The sequence below is a fragment of the Mustelus asterias genome, chromosome 29, assembly GCF_964213995.1.
Source record: "Mustelus asterias chromosome 29, sMusAst1.hap1.1, whole genome shotgun sequence".
Lineage (NCBI taxonomy): Eukaryota > Metazoa > Chordata > Chondrichthyes > Carcharhiniformes > Triakidae > Mustelus > Mustelus asterias.
In genome coordinates this window covers 3,216,170-3,235,505 of record NC_135829.1, presented here as the reverse complement: position 1 = coordinate 3,235,505, position 19,336 = coordinate 3,216,170, and the positions used below count along the sequence as shown (strand labels likewise).

Sequence of the window (19,336 nt, the reverse complement as noted above, 5' to 3'; positions counted from 1 at the left end):
TATGTATGTTCAGTTCTGCCCTTGTGGTATAAAGAATGTACACTTGTGCAATATTTAATCACCACCCTGGACAATATTTTCATTCTGCAGTTTTCTTTCTCCTCCTCCTGGCATGTATTTGGTTCCACAGCCCCAAAGTAAGACTTGGAATTTAAAGTATTTTTCTAATTTTCTCCCCCTGTCCTCAGTTATCTGCTTATGAAATAGACTTGCAGCTAATGCAGTCATTCCTGTGTTGATTTTCATCTGCAAAATAAGAGCCAGATTAATAGCTGTGGTGGCTGTGGGATTAAGGATAAGAATAGGTTGAGATGATTGAATATTGTGTGAAATATGATCATTTCTGAGCTGCTTGGACCATGGAGATGACATGCTAAGCTTGATAACTGAGTCAAGGCAGTATGATGTAAGGTTGAAAAGGTGCTCTAGATTAATCTCTGAAAGCAAGGAGAAGCTTTCAGAACATTCCTTTAGGGAAGGAAAATAATTTGAAGGTTTTTAAAAATAGAAAATGCAGCTCCGTGAAGCAAAGAGCATGCGTATACACAGTTCCTTTTCATCTTTTTTTAATTCATTCGTGAGTCATGGGAGTCACTGGCTGGGCCAGCATTTATTGCCCATCCATACTTGCCCTTGGAGAGCAGTTGAGTCAACCACATTGCTGTGGTTCTGGAGTCACATGTAGGCCCGACCAGGTTAAGGACGGCAGATTTCCTTCCCTCAGGGACATTAGTGAACCAGATGAGTTTTTCCGAAAGTCGACCTTGGTTTCATGGTCTTTCTTAATGGTAGGTGGTGGAGGCAAACTCAATAGGGTCTTTTAAGAGACTCCTGGATGAGTACATAGGACTGAATAGGATGGAGGGTTATAGGTAGGCCTAAAAGGTAGGGATATGTTCGGCACAACTTGTGGGGCCGAAGGGCCTGTTTTGTGCTGTAGTTTTCTATGTTTCTAGATTCTTAATTCCAGATTTTTTTTTTATTGAATTCAAATTCTGCCATCTGCCGTGACGGGATTCGAACCCAGGTCCCCAGAACATTAGCTGAGTTTCTGGATTAATAGTCTAGCGATAATACCACTAGGCCATCGCCTCCCCTAATCTTGGTGCATGCCAAAGCATTTCACAGCTAATTTGAAATGTGCTGATAGGTGTGATGTGGGAAGTGCAAGAGCCAGTTTGCAGATTGCAGCATTCCACACGCAGCAATGAGAAAAATGGTCAGTTCGCTCATTTTAATTTTAATGTTGGTGGAGGAATAAATGGCATTTGCTACCAAATAAACCTGTTGGACTTTAACCTGGTGGTGTTAAAACTCTTACGGAGGAATAAATAGTCAGGCCTGCAGGCGATCTCCCCAGTTCTTCTTTGAAATCATGTGCGGGATCTTTTAACACCTCATCATAGAAATCATAGAAACCCTACAGTGCAGAAGGAGGCCATTCGGCCCATCGAGTCTACACCGACCACAATCCCACCCAGACCCTACCCCCACATATTTACCCGCTAATCCCTCCAACCCACACATCCCAGGACTCCAAGGGGCAATTTCTAACCTGGCCAATCAACCTAACCCGCACATCTTTGGACTGTGGGAGGAAACCGGAGCACCCGGAGGAAACCCACGCAGACACGAGGAGAATGTGCAAACTCCACACAGACAGTGACCCGAGCCGGGAATCGAACCCGGGACCCTGGAGCTGTGAAGCAGCAGTGCTAACCGCTGTGCCGTCGTACCGGTGCTACCGTACCGTACCTCATCTGAAAGATGGTGCCTCAGACAGTGCTCTTGCTGCTGCACTGGAGTGTCATCTTAGATGATCGTTTTGAGTCTGAATTTTGACTCGAACCCGCAACCTTTTGACTCGAAGAGGAAGTGCTACCGCTTAGCTAAGCCTGACGATTAAAACAGACTCGACGGAGAATAGGAAGTAAACCAATGATTTGAAAGTCAAGTAGGAGTTTTGGGAGAATATTGTTGAGCCAACTGTGGTTCTGCGTATTCTTCACCTAAAATAACTCTGACTGACCACAATGTGGCTTGCATGACCTTTAATGGGTTTTTAAGATGTATTGCATTTTCTGAGCTCGGTTTATTTTGTGTACATTTGATCTTCGCCCATAGACTCCAGGTACTGCAGTAATTCGGCATTTTATATTTTCTCCCACGCAGGCCTCTCTCAATAAGCTCATGGAGACCCTGGGACAGGCAGAGCCTTACTTTGTCAAGTGCATCCGATCAAATGCTGAAAAGGTAACTGACTTTTGGTATCTATTGCTACACTTGAAAATTAATAGCTTGAGGAGCCAAGGTACATAGGTTGAACTGAATGGATGGGACAAACAGCCACTGAAACCTTGTGTCTAAAGGTGCTTCGATGTGGAAATTCCAGTGTTGGACTGGGGTGGGCACAGTAAGAAGTCTCACAACACCAGGTTAAAGTCCAACAGGTTTATTTGGTATCACGAGCTTTCGGAGCGCTGCTCCTTCATCAGGTGAGTGACTCACTCAGCAGCGCTCTGAAAGCTCATGATTCCAAATAAACCTGTTGGACTTTAACCTGGTATTGCAAGACTTCTTAAAGGTGCCTCAACAGTGAAGCTAAAAACTCTTGAATTATTCCAAAAAAAAATGAGATGCTACATTGGATGGAGTGTAGGGTTTTCTCATCTACATAACACCATTGATATAATTATGCCATGTTTATTGAACAGTGTAAGAGATGACTAGATAAATATGAGATGTTGTGACCATGTTTAGAATTTTTGTGGATTGTAATGAGGAAAGGCTGAGGGAACTAAAGAGGTCCTGCGAAGGCATCAGCATCGGATATGGCATGATGAAGCTTGGTTTCAGTACGATGTTGACATAGGAAAGGGAAGAAGCAAATGCATTGCCGTGCATGCTTCTCGAGGAATAAGGAGGTTTGGAGGAACAGGCATCATATTCATACGTTAGGAACAAAAGAGTTGTCAGGGAGAAAATCGGACCTCTCAGGGACAAAGGAGGGGAATTATGCTCAGAACCCAAGGGAAATGGGGAGATCCTAAATGAATACTTTGCATCGGTATTCACGAAGGAGAGGGGCGTGTTAACCGGGAGTGTCTCAGAGGGAGGTGTTGACCCGTTAGAGAAAATCTCCATTATAAGAGAGGAAGTGTTAGGTTTTTTAGGGAACATTAAAACTGACAAAGCCCCAGGGCCTGATGGCATCTATCCTCGACTGCTCAGGGAGACGAGAGATGAAATTGCTGGGCCTCTGACGGAAATCTTTGTCGCTTCTTTGGACACGGGTGAGGTCCCTGAGGATTGGAGGATAGCGAATGTGGTCCCGTTGTTTAAGAAGGGTAGCAGGGATAACCCAGGAAATTATAGGCCGGTGAGCTTGACGTCCGAGGTAGGGAAGTTGTTGGAGAGGATTCTTAGAGACAGGATGTATGTGCATTTAGAACGGAACAATCTCATTAGTGACAGACAGCATGGTTTTGTAAGAGGGAGGTCGTGCCTTACAAATTTGGTGGAGTGTTTTGAGGAAGTGACAAAAACGGTTGATGAAGGAAGGGCCGTGGATGTCGTCTATATGGATTTCAGTAAGGCATTTGACAAAGTCCCACATGGCAGATTGGTTAAGAAGGTTAAGGCTCATGGGATACAAGGAGAAGTGGCTAGATGGGTGGAGAACTGGCTTGGCCATAGGAGACAGAGGGTAGTGGTCGAAGGGTCTTTTTCCGGCTGGAGGTCTGTGACCAGTGGTGTTCTGCAGGGCTCTGTACTGGGACCTCTGCTATTTGTGATATATATATAAATGATTTGGAAGAAGGTGTAACTGGTGTAATCAGCAAGTTTGCGGATGACACGAAGATGGCTGGAATTGCGGATAGCGAAGAGCATTGTCGGGCAATACAGCAGGATATAGATAGGCTGGAAAATTGGGCGGAGAGGTGGCAGATGGAGTTTAATCTGGATAAATGCGAAGTGATGCATTTTGGAAGAAATAATGTAGGGAGGAGTTATACAATAAATGGCAGAGTCATCAGGAGTATAGAAACACAGTGGGACCTAGGTGTGCAAGTCCACAAATCCTTGAAGGTGGCAACACAGGTGGAGAAGGTGGTGAAGAAGGCATATGGTATGCTTGCCTTTATAGGACAGGGTATAGAGTATAAAAGCTGGAGTCTGATGATGCAGCTGTATAGAACGCTGGTTAGGCCACATTTGGAGTACTGCGTCCAGTTCTGGTCGCCGCACTACCAGAAGGACGTGGAGGCATTGGAGAGAGTGCAGAGAAGGTTTACCAGGATGTTGCCTGGTATGGAGGGTCTTAGCTATGAGGAGAGATTGGGTAGACTGGGGTTGTTCTCCTTGGAAAGACGGAGAATGAGGGGAGATCTAATAGAGGTGTACAAGATTATGAAGGGTATAGATAGGGTGAACAGTGGGAAGCTTTTTCCCAGGTCGGAGGTGACGATCACGAGGGGTCACGGGCTCAAGCTGAGAGGGGCGAAGTATAACTCAGACATCAGAGGGACGTTTTTTACACAGAGGGTGGTGGGGGCCTGGAATGCGCTGCCAAGTAGGGTGGTGGAGGCAGGCACGCTGGCATCGTTTAAGACTTACCTGGATAGTCACATGAGCAGCCTGGGAATGGAGGGATACAAACGATTGGTCTAGTTGGACCAAGGAGCGGCACAGGCTTGGAGGGCCGAAGGGCCTGTTTCCTGTGCTGTACTGTTCTTTGTTCTTTGTTAGCACTGTCGTGGTTGAAGGTGAGCTGGAAAGAATAGGTAATGAGTTTATATTTCGGAGTGAGAGAGATCACCTGTCATGTGTATTTCCTGCACTCTGACCAGGAATATGCACTGGGTTTTAACAGGGCCTTCCCGGGTTGGGGAGAAGCCATGTGAAATTTGCCTTTGTGAATTATTACTGGTATGTTGAAACTGTCGCTCCCTGTACCTCCCCATAACCTTTTTTGTCAACATTGCAGCTTCCATTGCGCTTCAATGATCACCTAGTCCTGAGGCAGCTGAGGTACACTGGCATGTTAGAAACAGTCAGGATACGACAATCCGGATACAGTATTAAGTACACTTTCCAGGTGAGAACCTCTGGTTACTTGGGGCACGGCAATTCTAATGCACTGCTGAATTATACTTTGGTTCAGATTTAGGGCTGGTGTCAATTCTAAGATTGTAATGTAAACATTGTGGGTCAGCTGATAATTTGAACTGAATTAACAGTGATTGTGACATGATCATCACTGAGGTCAAACCAAGTTGAATTTAGCCATGGGGGGTGTGATTAGGGGGGTAATTTGTATCTGGGCTTGAATTGGTTGGTTTGCATTTTTGAAACTTCAGCAAATGTAAGCCAGCATTTGATATTTTTTTAAAAATACAAAACTGAGTTGAGTTCTTGTCAACATTAACACCAGTGACTGTAGTTTTCACTGCATGTGGGCTGTGCTGCTTAGAGCAGACTGTCTAAAAACCCAATGGCTCATTTCTACCACCTGAGTTTTGTGGAACATTTTTTTTTTAAAAAACCTCAGTTTTTCTCCTCTCTCCTGAAGGTGACAACTCTCGCTGGATTATAGTTTCATGGTTGCTGGTATCACTTCCCAGTGACCAAAATTCACTCTCAAACACAGTGAGTGGTTTCAGGCTGTTGGGTTGTCGCTAATATCATTATCAAACCGCACTTGGTCAACATAGAATCCCTACAGTGCAGAAGGAGGCCATTCGGCCCATCGAGTCTGCACTGACACCAATCTCACTCAGGTTCTATCCCCGTTTAGCTACCCTGCTAATCCCTCTAACCTATCACATCCTGAGACACTAAGGGTTAACTTAGCATGTCCAATCAACCTAACCTGCACATCTTTGGACTGTGGGAGGAAACCAGAGCACCCGGAGGAAACCCACGCAGACACAGGGAGAACGTGCAAACTCCACACAGACAGTCACCCGAACCGGGAATTGAACCCAGGTCCCTGCCGCTGTGAGGCAGCAGTGCTAGCCACTCTGCCACTGTGCCGCCCAGCAAAGGAGTTATCTCGTTCAGCAATGAAATCTTCTTGCCCATTAATCTAACCAGTCTGTCTCCTCTCCACAGTTTCCCATCTAACGTGCTGCCGTCAGCTAAATTTTAGCCTCAGGCTCCAGCGAGAATTGAACTCGCGACCACTGGTTTACAAGACTAGTGCTCTAACTACTGAGCTATGAAACCAACTGCTTGTTTCTAGCCGGATTCCTGATCGATGATCAAGAATGGAACGCCTGATTGAATTTTCTATTCTTCATCTCCTCCCTCGCACTGAGGCCCATTGTTGTGTCCCGATTAGAATCATAGAATCATAGATTATCATAGAAACCCTACAGTGCAGAAGGAAGCCATTCGGCCCATCGAGTCTGCACCGACCACAATCCCACCCAGGCCCTACCCCCACATATTTTACCCGCTAATCCCACTAACCTACACATCCCAGGACTCTAAGGGGCAATTTTTAACCTGGCCAATCAACCTAACCCGCACATCTTTGGATTGTGGGAGGAAACCGGAGCACCCGGAGGAAACCCACGCAGACACGAGGAGAATGTGCAAACTCCACACAGACAGTGACCCGAGCCGGGAATCGAACCCGGGACCCTGGAGCTGTGAAGCAGCAGTGCTAACCACTGTGCTACCGTGCCGCCCAGATTACTGCCTTTGCTGAGATTAACTCATTCAGAGGAGGCCAAGGTTGGGAACTGAAACTATCCTAGAATTATTTATTGATAAATTAATACCTAATAAGGGGTGTGCACTTTTGGTTGATTTGGAATGTGATCCACGTCTGATCTCTACTCCTAGTTGTTGCTGAATAATGTCTTCCTTGCAGTGGAGTGTTTTTACACGCCAGTGTCTAACTGATGCATTTGGGTGCAGCAATAGACCTGAAGTGAAATGCATTTTGTGATGTTTCCGTATCATTTTTCAGGAATTTGTGGCTCATTTCCGTGTGCTTTTGCCACAAGGCACCGTCTGTTCTCAGTGTAGTATCGGGGAATTTCTGAGAAATGTGAACCTCAACATGACCAATTATCAAGTGGGCGAAACAATGGTAGGTTATGGTTTTATTTTATGAAACTGCTGATACATACACTCACTCAGATATGATGTGCACAGATAACAAAAGCTGCTATGGAAATTCCTATCAATTGACAAACATACGGTACACATTTTGTGTCCTACATTGGATAGGGCTGATAGATCATATTGTTCTGATCATGAAATTTCTTTTACAATCTAGAATCATAGAATTCCCACAGTGCTAAAGGAGGCCATTCGACCCATCGAGTCTGCACTGACTCTCTGACAGAGTATCTTACCCAGGCCTTCTCCTCCACTCTATTCACACTAACCCCACACATTTACCATGGCTAATCCCCCTAACCGACACATTTTGGGCACAGTAAGAAGTCTCACAACACCAGGTTAAGGTCCAACAGGTTTATTTGGAATCACGAGCTTGCGGAGCGCTGCTCCTTCATCAGGTGAGTGAAGGAGCAGCGCTCCGAAAGCTCGCGATTCCAAATAAACCCTGTTGGACTTCAAACTGGTGTTGTGAGACTTCTTACTGTGCCCACCCCAGTCCAATGCCGACATCTCCCTATCATGGCTACGTGTTTTGGGACACTAAGGGGCAATTTAGTATGGCCAATCCACCTAACTTGCACATCTTTGGACTGTGGGAGGAAACCAGAGCACCCGAAGGAAACCCACACAGATATGGGGAGAATGTGCAAACTCCACACAGTCACCAAATTGAACCCGGATCCCTGGCACTGTGAGGCAGCTGTGCTAATCACTGTGCCACCCTAATGTCTTACATTTGTTTGATGTAACCTCACATTGAAGATTCTAAGAAGATATGTAGAAAGATTCTTGTTACTTTAAAAACAATGTCTGCTTTGCCCTTTTGTTTTCCTGATGGCCAAATCTCCTGCTGAACATGAATAAAGCCAACAGCACTCCCACACCAGTTTTCATTTCTGAATCTGGGCAGTGGCTGCTGTAAACAGCCATTTGGGGCATTGTAATTGAACGTGATGTCGCCCCCATCCAATGTCCACAGACGTGCACTTTCCAGCAGGAGTCACGAGATAACGAGCAGGAGTTCTGATTGAGATTTATTCCCCCTAAATATCCTCTCATTTATTCATAACTTTCCTGTTGCCTCATCCCATATGACCTTGGAACCTATCTCCAGCCTCTCGGTTATGCTGTATTTCTCCAATTTTTAACTTTGCTTTGAATGGGGACATCATGCCATTTTGATTCCTTCTCTTGCATAATGTTTTGCTGCATTGAAAATGCTGTACGAGGGGAAGGTGTTGTAATGTTTCAATTGACCAACGTTCTGGTGTATTTACTTGTCCATAACTCCCTCCCTCTCTCGCGAGTATTGTTTGTTTGTTACATCTGTGCCTGCTTACCCGTAGATATTCATGAAGGAGACTGAGCGACAGAGGCTGCAGGACATGCTACATAAGGAGGTCCTGACACGAATCGTTTTGCTTCAGAGCTGGTTCCGTGCCGTACTCGAGCGGCGGCAGTTTCTCCAGATGAAGCAGGCGGCAGTTATATTACAGGTTTGTACTCCACGCTGCTACGTCTCAGCTTTAAGTTGGTAGGACCTCAACACACATCTTAACACCAGTCTTACGGGGAATCTTCTCCGAATTGACAACAGAAAAGTAGCCCTGACCCGCATAAATATCACTTATCCAAACTGTAGCCAAGTCTGCCATATGCTGCCTTGGCCATAATGCTTGGGCACTCAATTCTATTTGTGCTATTAATACTCACTCGTTTATCCTGTTTGAGCTTTGTGGATCTGGAGTTTCGAAAAGAGTATATGCAGGGCAGTTGCCTCATCGGTTGAATCGCCAATCCAGTGTCAAGTTTACCTTGGGCATTCGCGGTCTGGAACTAACCTGAGATTGCCTGAACAGATTTTATTTAATAATCTCTTCAATTTTTCTTTGTAGAATTATTGGCGGAGCTACAAAATGAAGCAGAACCTCATTTACACGGACCCCAGTGTCTTAAATGCGGCAGCGACCAGTATTCAGGCTGTGTGGAAAGGCTACAGACAGAGAAAGATGGTCATGCAAATGCACGATGCAGCAGTTGTCATACAGAGGTGCTGGCACGATTACTGCAGGTATAAACTGGCAGCGCTGTGCATTCAGACACACTGGCGACGATACAAGGAGATGCAAACGTACAAAGCATTCAGGGACAGCATCATAAAGATTCAAGCAGCAAACAGAGGCTTTGTGGTGCGGCGCAGGTAACTATTCTACAGAGCTAGTTTTGTCTGCTGGCTTGTGTACTCTTGATTTGGATGGGATATATGGGCAGCCACAGATACGCTGTTATCTTCTAGTCAGCATTAAAGGGCTTATGTTCTGGTTAGAGTCAGTGGATAGTTGCAGCATCTTTTCAATCTCTGTTAAAGTAAAAAAGTTAAGTTTATTTATTAGTGTCACAAGTAAGGCTTACATTAACATTGCAATGAGGTTACTGTGAAATTCCCCTAGTCGCCACACTCCAGCACCTGTTCGGGTCAATGCACCTAACTAGCACGTCTTTCCGACTGTGGGAGGAAACCGGAGCGCTCAGAGGAAACCCCCGCAGACACGGGGAGAACGTGCAAACTCCACACAGACAGCCATCCAAGCCGGGAATTGAACCCGGGTCCCTGGCGCTGGGAGGCAGCAGTGCTAACCCACTGTGCCACCGTGCAGCCGCCCTGTTGCGGCAACACATTCCAAAACTTGGAAACTTCTAGTCGGAATGGGTAGTACATTTATCTACTGAGCTATCAGTGACCTTCATTAATATTTAATTGAATTGGAGCAATTTGCACAGATGCCGGAGCTTTGAATGCTCAGAATTGAACTCCTACTTTTAATTTCAGGTTTCAGGCATTGCGAAGACAGAAACTCAAAGAAATGAAAAGGCAGCAGGAAGGTGAAAAGGAAGGGACCGCGGACAAACCTCTCCCAGATGAAAACCTCCCTGAAATCACCGGGACCGATCTGAACAAATTTGCAGATGAACTAAATGAGATTCACACTCCAAAAGAAAATGACAGTGAACAAACCCGTTCCGAATGTAACAATGACTCTGTAGATTTGCAGGGCGAAGCTGCTGATTTTTCCAATAGCGCGAATGTACTGCAGGGTGTGATTGTCAGGGAGAGGCCGAATTCCCTTTCTGGAGACCCTGACAAGCAGAGAGTGGTGCGCGCCAAGCGGCACAGCCGGCGGATGCGAGAGTTGGAGCAGGCCAAATTCAGCCTGGAACTGCTGAAGGTGAGATCGGGAGGCGTGTCGCCCTCGGAGGAGGGGCGCTGGTCCACTGAGCTGGTATCTGACAGCGTTAACTCCCTATCTCCGCAGGGAACCCCAGACAGTGAGAGCTCGAGGGGCAGTTTTGAGGCACCCGGCTATGAAGATGGACAGAAGAGGAAGCAGTCTTTGACCGTTTGCGATGATCCAGTCTCTGATTCCTGCCTGCATACTCCTCAGGATTATCTTTCAACGAGTCCCAAGCCAAACGATCATAGCCTGTCCACTGGCCTGAGACTGAGTGGAAAGAACCTGTCTTCCAGTCCTCCTCACACAAACACTAACCATCCTAGTCTTATTTCCACAAGTCCGAGATTAACCAATGAAAAGTTTTCGTTTCACTCTCAAAGATCAAATTCTGAAGATCGATCTCCCAGCCCGAGGTCGAGTGACAGCCTGTTTTCTAGTCCTAAACCAGACAACAGTCTCTCTACCCTATTGCCAAATCATGACAGTCTGTTCAACAACACTAAGCCAAATGACACTATGATTATAAGTTCTGACCACTATACAGACGAAGGCACTATTGCTGGACCCAAAACGGAAGGGGGAGAGGATGACGGCACTTCACTCAATCAGCCACTTGATGGTGAATTTTCTAAAGATGAACTGCCTAACATAGTGGACCATGCAGGCACAGATCCCTTCCCTCAAGTTGCAATTCTGGAAAGACTTGAACAGTTAAATGTACAGCAGGCAGAGAGGCAGAAGCAGAGACGGCAGCAGAATGAGAAGGAGATGATGGAACAGATAAGGCAGCAGACTGAAATCCTGGAGAAAGAACGCAAAGTATTTGAAAAGCGAGAGAAGGACATGTTTGAGAAGCAGCGAGGGAAAGCATTACAGAAGATAGAGCAATGCAGACAGAATGATTCCCTGCCTTTCAGATCTCCAAGCAAGCAAGTAGACAGACCTCAGTCCTGCCTTGCTTTGCACCCAGAGAGAAAATGGGATTCCAATATCAATTCAGATCCTCTTTCAGTATCAACCATTGAGTCTAAAATATTGAACACTGCAGAATTTTTTGAAAATGATAATATCTCAAATTGCCCTGGAGTAAAAGATAGACCAATGAGCATGTTTTTTGAAAAGAAGGAGTTGCAATCAAGTGGCCAACACGAAATGAATAAGCTAGATGGATGGACCCCGAAGCTGAGCTTGGAGCCCCGTGAACCTGTCCCTGGTCTAGAGCGATCCCGACAGCCTAAACTTCAGAAAGGGACTGTGACCACAAGGGAGGAATCTGCAGATGGCAGTGCCAAGGACAGGACCAATGTCTTGTTCTTCTTGCCCAAAGACAAGACTACATTAAGCAAGTAAGTTATTTTCCTTGAATATTCAAGTGTCCAAATTAACTCCTGCACAATGGCATGTTGGTACTGCCAGCAGAATGATAGACTGCCAATTTGTGATCATTATTATTTAATATTTGGCTGTGGGACGGAGTGGTGAAGAATTGTGCCAATGCCAATGAGCCGGCCATCTGCTTGTTCCGTTGGTAAAGAGCTAATGTGTGAAGTTGAGTAGACCTAGAGATGTCCGAAAAATAATTAACAAATTTGCTCAAAACGTGCAGGCATACGAATTAGGAGCAAGAGTTGGCCATTCAGCCCCTTGAGCCTGCTCTGCTATTCAATAAGATCATGGCAAATCTGATTGTAACTTCAACCCCACATTTCTGTCTGACCCCAATAACCTTTCACCCCCATGTTAATCAAGAATCTATCTGGCTGTGCCTTAAAAACCTTCAAAGACTCTGCTTCCACTGCCTTTTGAGGAAGAGAATTCCAGAGACTTGCAACCCTTTGTGAGAAAACATTTCTCCTTGTTATTGTCTTAAATGCGCGGTCCCTTATTTTTAAATAGTGACGCCTAGTTCTAGATTCTCCGGCAAGAGGAAACATCCTCTCCACATCCAACCCTGGCAATACTCCTCAAGATCTTAAAGGTTTCAATCAAATGGCCTCTTGCTCTTCTAAACTCTAGTGGATAAAAACATAATCTCTCCAATCTTTCCCCATAAGACAACCCATCCATTCCTGGTATTTGTTTAGTAAACCTGCTCTGACCGGCTTCCAGTGCATTTATACCTTTTCTTAAATTTGGAGACTGATAGTGTACATAATACTCCAGATGTAGTCTCACCAATGTTCTGTACACCTGATGTACAGTCTCCCTACTTCTGTAATCAATTCCCCTTGCATTAAATGATACCATTCTATTAGCTTTCCTAATTACTTGCTGTACCTGTATGCTAGTCTTTTGTGATTCGTGCAGTAGTGCACCCAGGTCCCTCTGCGCCTCCGAGCTCTGCAACCTGTTTCCTGTTGGCTAGCCAGTCTTCAATCCATGCCAATATGTTACTCCACACCTTTTGTTTCCCCACAACCTTTGATGTGGCACCTTAGTAAATGCCTTCTGGAAATCTAAGTACATCCACCAGTCCCCTATATCCACAGCGTATGTGACTCCTTGAAAGAACTCCAATAAATTGATTAAACATAATTTTTCTTTCTCAAAACCATGTTGACCCTGCCTGATTGTCTTGAATTTTTCCAAGTGCCCTACTATAATATCTTTTATAATGGCTTTTCCCTGTGACAGATGTTAACCGGCCTAAGACACTGTACAAAGTAAAGGTGTTATTTAAAGGCATTGGAGGCTAACATCCAGGTTGATTGCACTCTTTTTAACAACTTCAACAGAAAGGGTGAAAGATTTTGGCCCATAGGACAAAACCAAGGTTGCAAAGAACTTAGTCAATTTATTTTCTGGATTTGTTTTTACTTTTATTAGGATGTAAAGCATTTGCAAAGAGAAAAGTCTAAAAAGGCCGTCGGACCCATCTATGCTCACCCTATCCATCTGCTCGTGCAGTCTTATGCACTGTTCTTTCTGAGGAAGCAAAAGATTTACTATAAATTTAACTCAATGTAGTTCAAGCAATCAAATCTGTTGACTACCACCAAAAGCTAGTAATATATAATAATTTAAGATTGAAAGCGATGTCTTGGGCAGTCTTCTGCACGTGAGCACACAAAATTGTTTCTAGTTTGTCAGTAAATTCTGAATCTCATTCAGAAATACCACAAGATACTGTGAGAAATGGGAAACTAGTGATCAGAGGTTGCTGTTCTGAGGGTGAGGCTTAGGAACATGGCTGGGATGTTGTCAGAGAGAGTTTTGCATCTAACTGTACAATACCTAACCTGAATGTGTTTGACGCAGCAGTGTAGAGGGAGCTTTGCTTTGACCTATCCCCTCCTTCCTGCTCTCCCTACTTCCAACACGGTGGAACAGTGGTTAGCACTGCTGCCTCACGACGCCAGACACCTGGGTTCAATTCCGGCCTTTGGTGACTGTGTATATTCTGCACGTTCTCCCCATGTCTGCGTGGGTTTCCTCCGGGTGCTCCAGTTTTTCCCCCCACAGGCCAAAGATGTGCAGGTTAGGTTGATTGGCCTTGCTAAATGGCCCCTTAGTGTCAGGGGGATTAGCAGGCTAAATACATGGGGTTACGCGGTAGGCGTGGTGGGATTGTTGTCAGTGCAGGCTCGATGGGCCGAATGGCCTGCTTCTGCAGTGTAGGGATTCTATGATAACATTCTGGATCTTTGTGTATCCTCTTTTTGAGTCATGCTCTGCTGTGGCTGCACTTCATCTCGGAGTGCTTTACCTTTTTCCCAACCTAATCTGCAGCTGACCTGAGAGTGTGTGATAAATCGTATGAAGATAGCTTAACTTTGCTGGGGCATGACAGTACCTAAACTAGAAGTTGTGTCATTTCTTCGTATGACCAACACAAAATGCATTCTTTAATATGGACCCTTTTTAAAATATGTTTTTCCTGCAAGAGATGAAGCAATAATAACACAGTATTGTAGTGTGATTGGTTTTTGATGCTTTTATATTGGTTAACTGCTGCAATGTCGCACCTCGCTCGGAAAGACGATACATGCACAGTCAGAGGTACAGGATTGCAGTCCTATAGAATTACAAAGTAAGGGAGTGCTGTGTGCAGCGGAAGTATGGAGCTGCAGTCCTGCATAATGAGTAAAAGGGAGAGACGTGAGCAGAAAGAGAGTGGGACCGTATTGTTGCAGAATTCGCCAATCTGATAGAGGCGTGGGGGGCAATGTAAAACTGAAGCTTTAACCAAAATGAAGGAATATAGATCCAGAGAGGGAATTAAGTGGAACTGGAGTCTTAACAGAATTGAGATGCAGAGTGAGAGGGGATACGGTGTAGAATTCTGCAGAATTAGGAAGAAGAGAGTCACAAAGGGGATAAGTGTGGTACTGGAATCACAGTATTAGAACGGTGCTAGTGGTGTCCAATTCTCTTTAAGTATCATCATAAAGCATTGTATTCAGAGTGTGTTTGTCATGCTGTAATCGCTTGATAGCTCATGAGAGGTTTGCCACTGCATAAAGCTTCAGGGATTTTGATCTATTAGGATTTAAACTGATTGCATTGCTGAATTGGTATCTTAAGGGTTTCTAACCCCCTTTGGTTCCTTGTTACCTCTTGTGACTGACAATTCCTAGTACCACAGTGCTATTTTCTAATAGTTCATTTAGGTGGAAATTGACTGAGAAAAGGATGCCTGTTTAGCCGTGGCAGGTAGGCTGCTTCAAGGCAGCCTGCAGTGCCAAAGATGTATAGATTGCCCTGGTAAGTCGGATTGTTCAGAGCCCAACTCACCGAAAGCAGCCTGCTATTGGTGCTATTAACTTAGAGCCAATATTTTTCTTAAACGTTTTGGACATTCTAAGCTACTGACTCACTTTCAACGATGGCGTAAGTTGTTAAGTGGTAATTGTTGCAAAAGTATTGTTTAATGAACTCTTTTTCAGCATAAGAGAGGTAAGAATGCTATTTTAACAGAGGCTTTGAACTCCATGTTCCGAATGCCTTTGTGGGATCTCCTTCTGTGCTGTATAACTGTGAGATGTTGGCTTAGCAGTTACTAGACATGGGAGGGCATCTTGTGAAGGAATTTTCAATGTGGAGGTGAGTTCTGTCCTGGAGTTATATATTTGAGTCAGTTCTCCTATTCTTTCAGTTGTAAGGGCAGCCCTCTGATAACATGTCAAAGTGACCATTTTTCACGTGTGAGCCTTGAGAGCGAGTGTTGGCAGGCTTTTCAACTGTGGCACCATTAAGCTTAATTATCTTCTTGTCCAATGTAGTTGTAAATCACCTTTCAAGATGTCAGGATGTACAAAATAACTTTGCAGCTGATGCAGTACTTTTATTATTCTTTCACAGGATGTGGGTGTCACTAGCTTAGCCAGCATTTATTGCCCATCCCTAATTGTCCTTAAGGCATAGTATAGTCACTATTATAATGTTGGGAACTGCAGCAAAACGGTCCCACAACCAGCACATGATCAATAAGATGAGATAATTGATTGTTACTGATGTTGATGAAGGATGTTAGCAAGGACAGTGATAGAATCATAGAAACCCTACAGTGCAGAAGGAGGCCATTTGGCCCATCGAGTCTGCACCGACCACTATCCCACCCAGGCCCCATTCCCGTAACCCCACATATTTACCCTGCTAATCCCCTTGGCACTAGGGACAATTTAGCATGGCCAATCCGCACACCTTTGGAGTGTGGAAGGAAACCGGAGAACCTGGAGGAAACCCACGCAGACACGGGGAGAATGTGCAAACTCCACACAGACAGTGACCTGAGGCCGGAATTGAACCCGGGTCCCTGGCGCTGTGAGGCAGCCGTGCTAACCCACTGTGCCACCCCAGTAGTAGAACTGCCTTGCTGTTCTTTGACCAATGGCATGGGACTTTGATACAGCTGCCTTTAAGGGCAGAGAGGCTTCAGTTTAATTTCCTTGGTGAAAAAATGCCACCTTTTGACATTGCCACTCCATAGTTATGTGTTCAGTTTGATGCACTGCACTAGATAAAGATCAGGAGCAGGAACCCTGCTCCCCCCGCAACCTAATCGAGGAATAAGAGTGATGATTGTAGTGCCCAAACTCTGCTGCAGCTTACACATGGTACACACCAGAATATGATTCTAGGACATATGATTCAGTTTTGTAATGTTCAATATATTTACCGAAGAGGTCATTGAGGAGTCCTAGTAGACATAGTTATGTTGTTAAATCTTGGAAAATCTGTCACTGATGCAGTTGAATATTGCTTATTATTTATTGCCGCATTTTACAGGCTGGACAAGGATTCTGTGAATCTGGAAAAATCGGAACTTTCCAAAGAAGAACAAGCTTTCAGAGAAAAGATGGTGAAAACGTCACTGTTAAAAGTGTCTGATGTAAGCAATTTAATCATGTTTCTGTAGCAGTTTGTGAAGGAATCCAGTGAGCAGAGCCTAGCAGCGAAGTAGTTTCTAAAGAGAGCATGAGCTTGTGGTGAATGAGGTTTGTTTAAAGCAAATCTTGTACTGCATCCAGCTGTGGAAACTAAGTCCACAGCTTCCAGCTAACCTTTGCAACATGTAAGCAGAGTCTGCACTTTGCAAAAATGAGCGTAAAGACCTCGATCTTCCATTTTTTTCATCAGATTTTTCATTTCCCCCATCTCCTGAATTCGCTAATTGTTTAAGGGGTTATAATTTCATACATGTCAGTCGCTCTCCAGTATCTTATCCAAGTGGCTGTTTTCCCACCTGGGCAGTTTATTTGGCTGTGAGGACGTCACATCTTAGCACAATCTTGTATTCACCTGGCATTCAAACTTGCACTTTGCAGCAGGAGCCACTGGACCGTGATCAGGGGCAAGAAGCCTCAGTGATCCAGCAGAGACTGGGAATCAAGCTTGAAATCTTCCAGCCTGTACAGCTACACGATGCTGCTATTCACAAGGATCCTAATGCATTTTTTAAAAGTATATACAAAGCATTGACCTCTTAAATATATTGCTGTCTTGTTCTTCACTTCTGTCTCCTGTTTTTCCTTTTTATCATTGCTTTGGTTTTTCTAGCTCTGTTTTTGTAGATGAGGATAGTTTGTTGGTGTGATTTAGTCTTTTTTTTTAGGCCTCAGGCTGTCATTTGGACATTTTTCTGTCAGTTTACATGTGTTTTGATTTTTTTTTGTGTGTGTTATTCGGTCAATCAGGTTCCAAGACCAGCGCACAAAAAGAAGGCCCGCATGGCGCGGACCCGCTCAGATTTCTTGACTAGAGGCTCTAACGCGGAAGGGGAGGGAGAGTCTGAGGAAGAGGAGTATGATGACCCCTCCGCTGTGCCCCCTCCCTCCCCCGACCAACCTAGGCCTGAGCTGAGACCCAAGGACAGTGCCAGACAGGCCTGTTACAGTGACTCAGAAATGGTAAATAAAACATGGCCAATTGGGCGCTAGTCAAATCCGGGAGCATCTCTTTGCTAACCCTTAATGTGGGGTAGAAAGCGATACTGACATCTGGAACTGCTTAACCTCCCCTGCCTTTCAGATTTTAGAAGGTAACACTCAATGCACAAGCACAGTACCTTTCTGTAAATTACTGCATCCTTTCCACAGTGGGTTTGGTGGCTGTTTTTTTTTTAAAAAAAGGACCATAGAGAGAGATACCCTCCTTACTCCAATAAAGCTTATCCAAATTGTTCCTTGTGTAGTAAATAAGTTGTATGAAATATTGACAATGGCAGTACTTAAAATGTAACCAATGCTTTAGCCTATTAGCTAATTAACGCATAATATGCATTTCCCTGCTAGCTGTATTGTAACTATGGAGTAAGGGTTTTTTAAATAATGACTTCCTGTCATTTTATTAGATAGAGATCATTGGATTCAATGACCAAATGACCAGTAGTGACCGGGTTTCTCTACCAGATGCCTTGTGTGCTGGGGCCATTTTATCAATTTCTGTGCCACCTCCATAACTTTGAATCCCGAGAATGCAGAAGGAGGCCGTTCGGCCCATTAAGTCTGCACTGACTCTCCAATGGAGCATCCCACCCAGACCCTGTCCCCATCACATCATGTATTTACCCCCACAATCTACACATCTTGGGACGCTAACGGGCAATTTACCAATTCACCTAACCTCTGCAAATCCTTGGACTGCAGGAGGAAACCCAAGCACCTGGAAGAAACCCATGCAGACATGGGGAGTACGTACAAACCCCACACAGACAGTCACCCAAGGCTGGATTCGAATCCGGGTACCTGGTGCTGTGAAGCAGCAGTGCTAACCACTGTGCCACCGTGCCTTGTAGTGTCACCCGCACAATATTTGTTCAGTTCATTCCAGTGACAGAGATTCAGTCACTTTTATATTCAATAGATTTTGCCAACCCAGCGATGCAAGCTTGAATACAAATATTTCTACATGTTCCCTTTTACCACCATCATCTTTCTGCAGTATAGTTCCATGGGTGCCAGTTGAGGATGTTGAGGTCAATTGTAACCTCTCATCTAGAGCAGTAATTGAATATAGATTGGGAACTTAATCCAGGACAAAGAAAAACATTCTTCATTATCTGCCTGAAAATTCTCAATTTCCTGAAAAATGAGCTCAAGGTTGGAAAAAAAACTCAACTGCAATGACTCTCATTGGTTAAATTTGGGTCGTAAGTGGTTGTCTAGACTCTCATTAAGAATAGAGTAAGTCACAGGAGTACTGCCACAATTCCATGGAACCTTTCCTCAACAACACACTCAGGAGAGGAAAATAGGATATGGAAACTGAAGACAGGCCCCATTAAATTTACAGCGTATTGTGTAAAGTACTTTTTAATGTGTTTGAGTGTTTCCTTTTAAAACAACCATATATTTGGGGCCTAGAGCACCACTGTCCTACACTGGGAACCTCTGTTAAACTCTAGGAGATCTGGTCACACTGTTTCTGGACTGTGTATGGGCCATTCTATTACTAAGCCAATCTTTTCCACTAGCCTTTACTACTTCCCTGACTGTGCTAGCCAACACGGTATTCATCTCCCACTT

At 44.7% G+C, this 19,336-nt stretch overlaps 1 protein-coding gene and 1 non-coding gene across 4 annotated transcripts in view; one reads left to right on the top strand and one right to left on the bottom strand.

Annotated features, from left to right (window-relative positions):
- myo9aa (myosin IXAa) overlaps positions 1-19,336 on the top strand; it is a 298,687-nt gene that overhangs the window by 236,887 nt on the left and 42,464 nt on the right. For 2 of the 3 annotated variants that reach the window (XM_078199938.1, XM_078199937.1), the window contains 8 exons: positions 2,173-2,253; positions 4,988-5,098; positions 6,980-7,102; positions 8,484-8,633; positions 9,033-9,337; positions 9,968-11,716; positions 16,599-16,701; positions 17,507-17,719. In XM_078199938.1, coding sequence (XP_078056064.1) covers positions 2,173-2,253; positions 4,988-5,098; positions 6,980-7,102; positions 8,484-8,633; positions 9,033-9,337; positions 9,968-11,716; positions 16,599-16,701; positions 17,507-17,719 — 2,835 coding nt within the window. The remainder of the gene's footprint in view (positions 1-2,172; positions 2,254-4,987; positions 5,099-6,979; positions 7,103-8,483; positions 8,634-9,032; positions 9,338-9,967; positions 11,717-16,598; positions 16,702-17,506; positions 17,720-19,336) is intronic. The other variant, XM_078199939.1, reaches the window with a different exon arrangement.
- On the bottom strand, positions 6,156-6,228 carry trnat-ugu (transfer RNA threonine (anticodon UGU)). Its single transcript has one exon. It is a non-coding gene; the product is annotated as a tRNA-Thr (tRNA).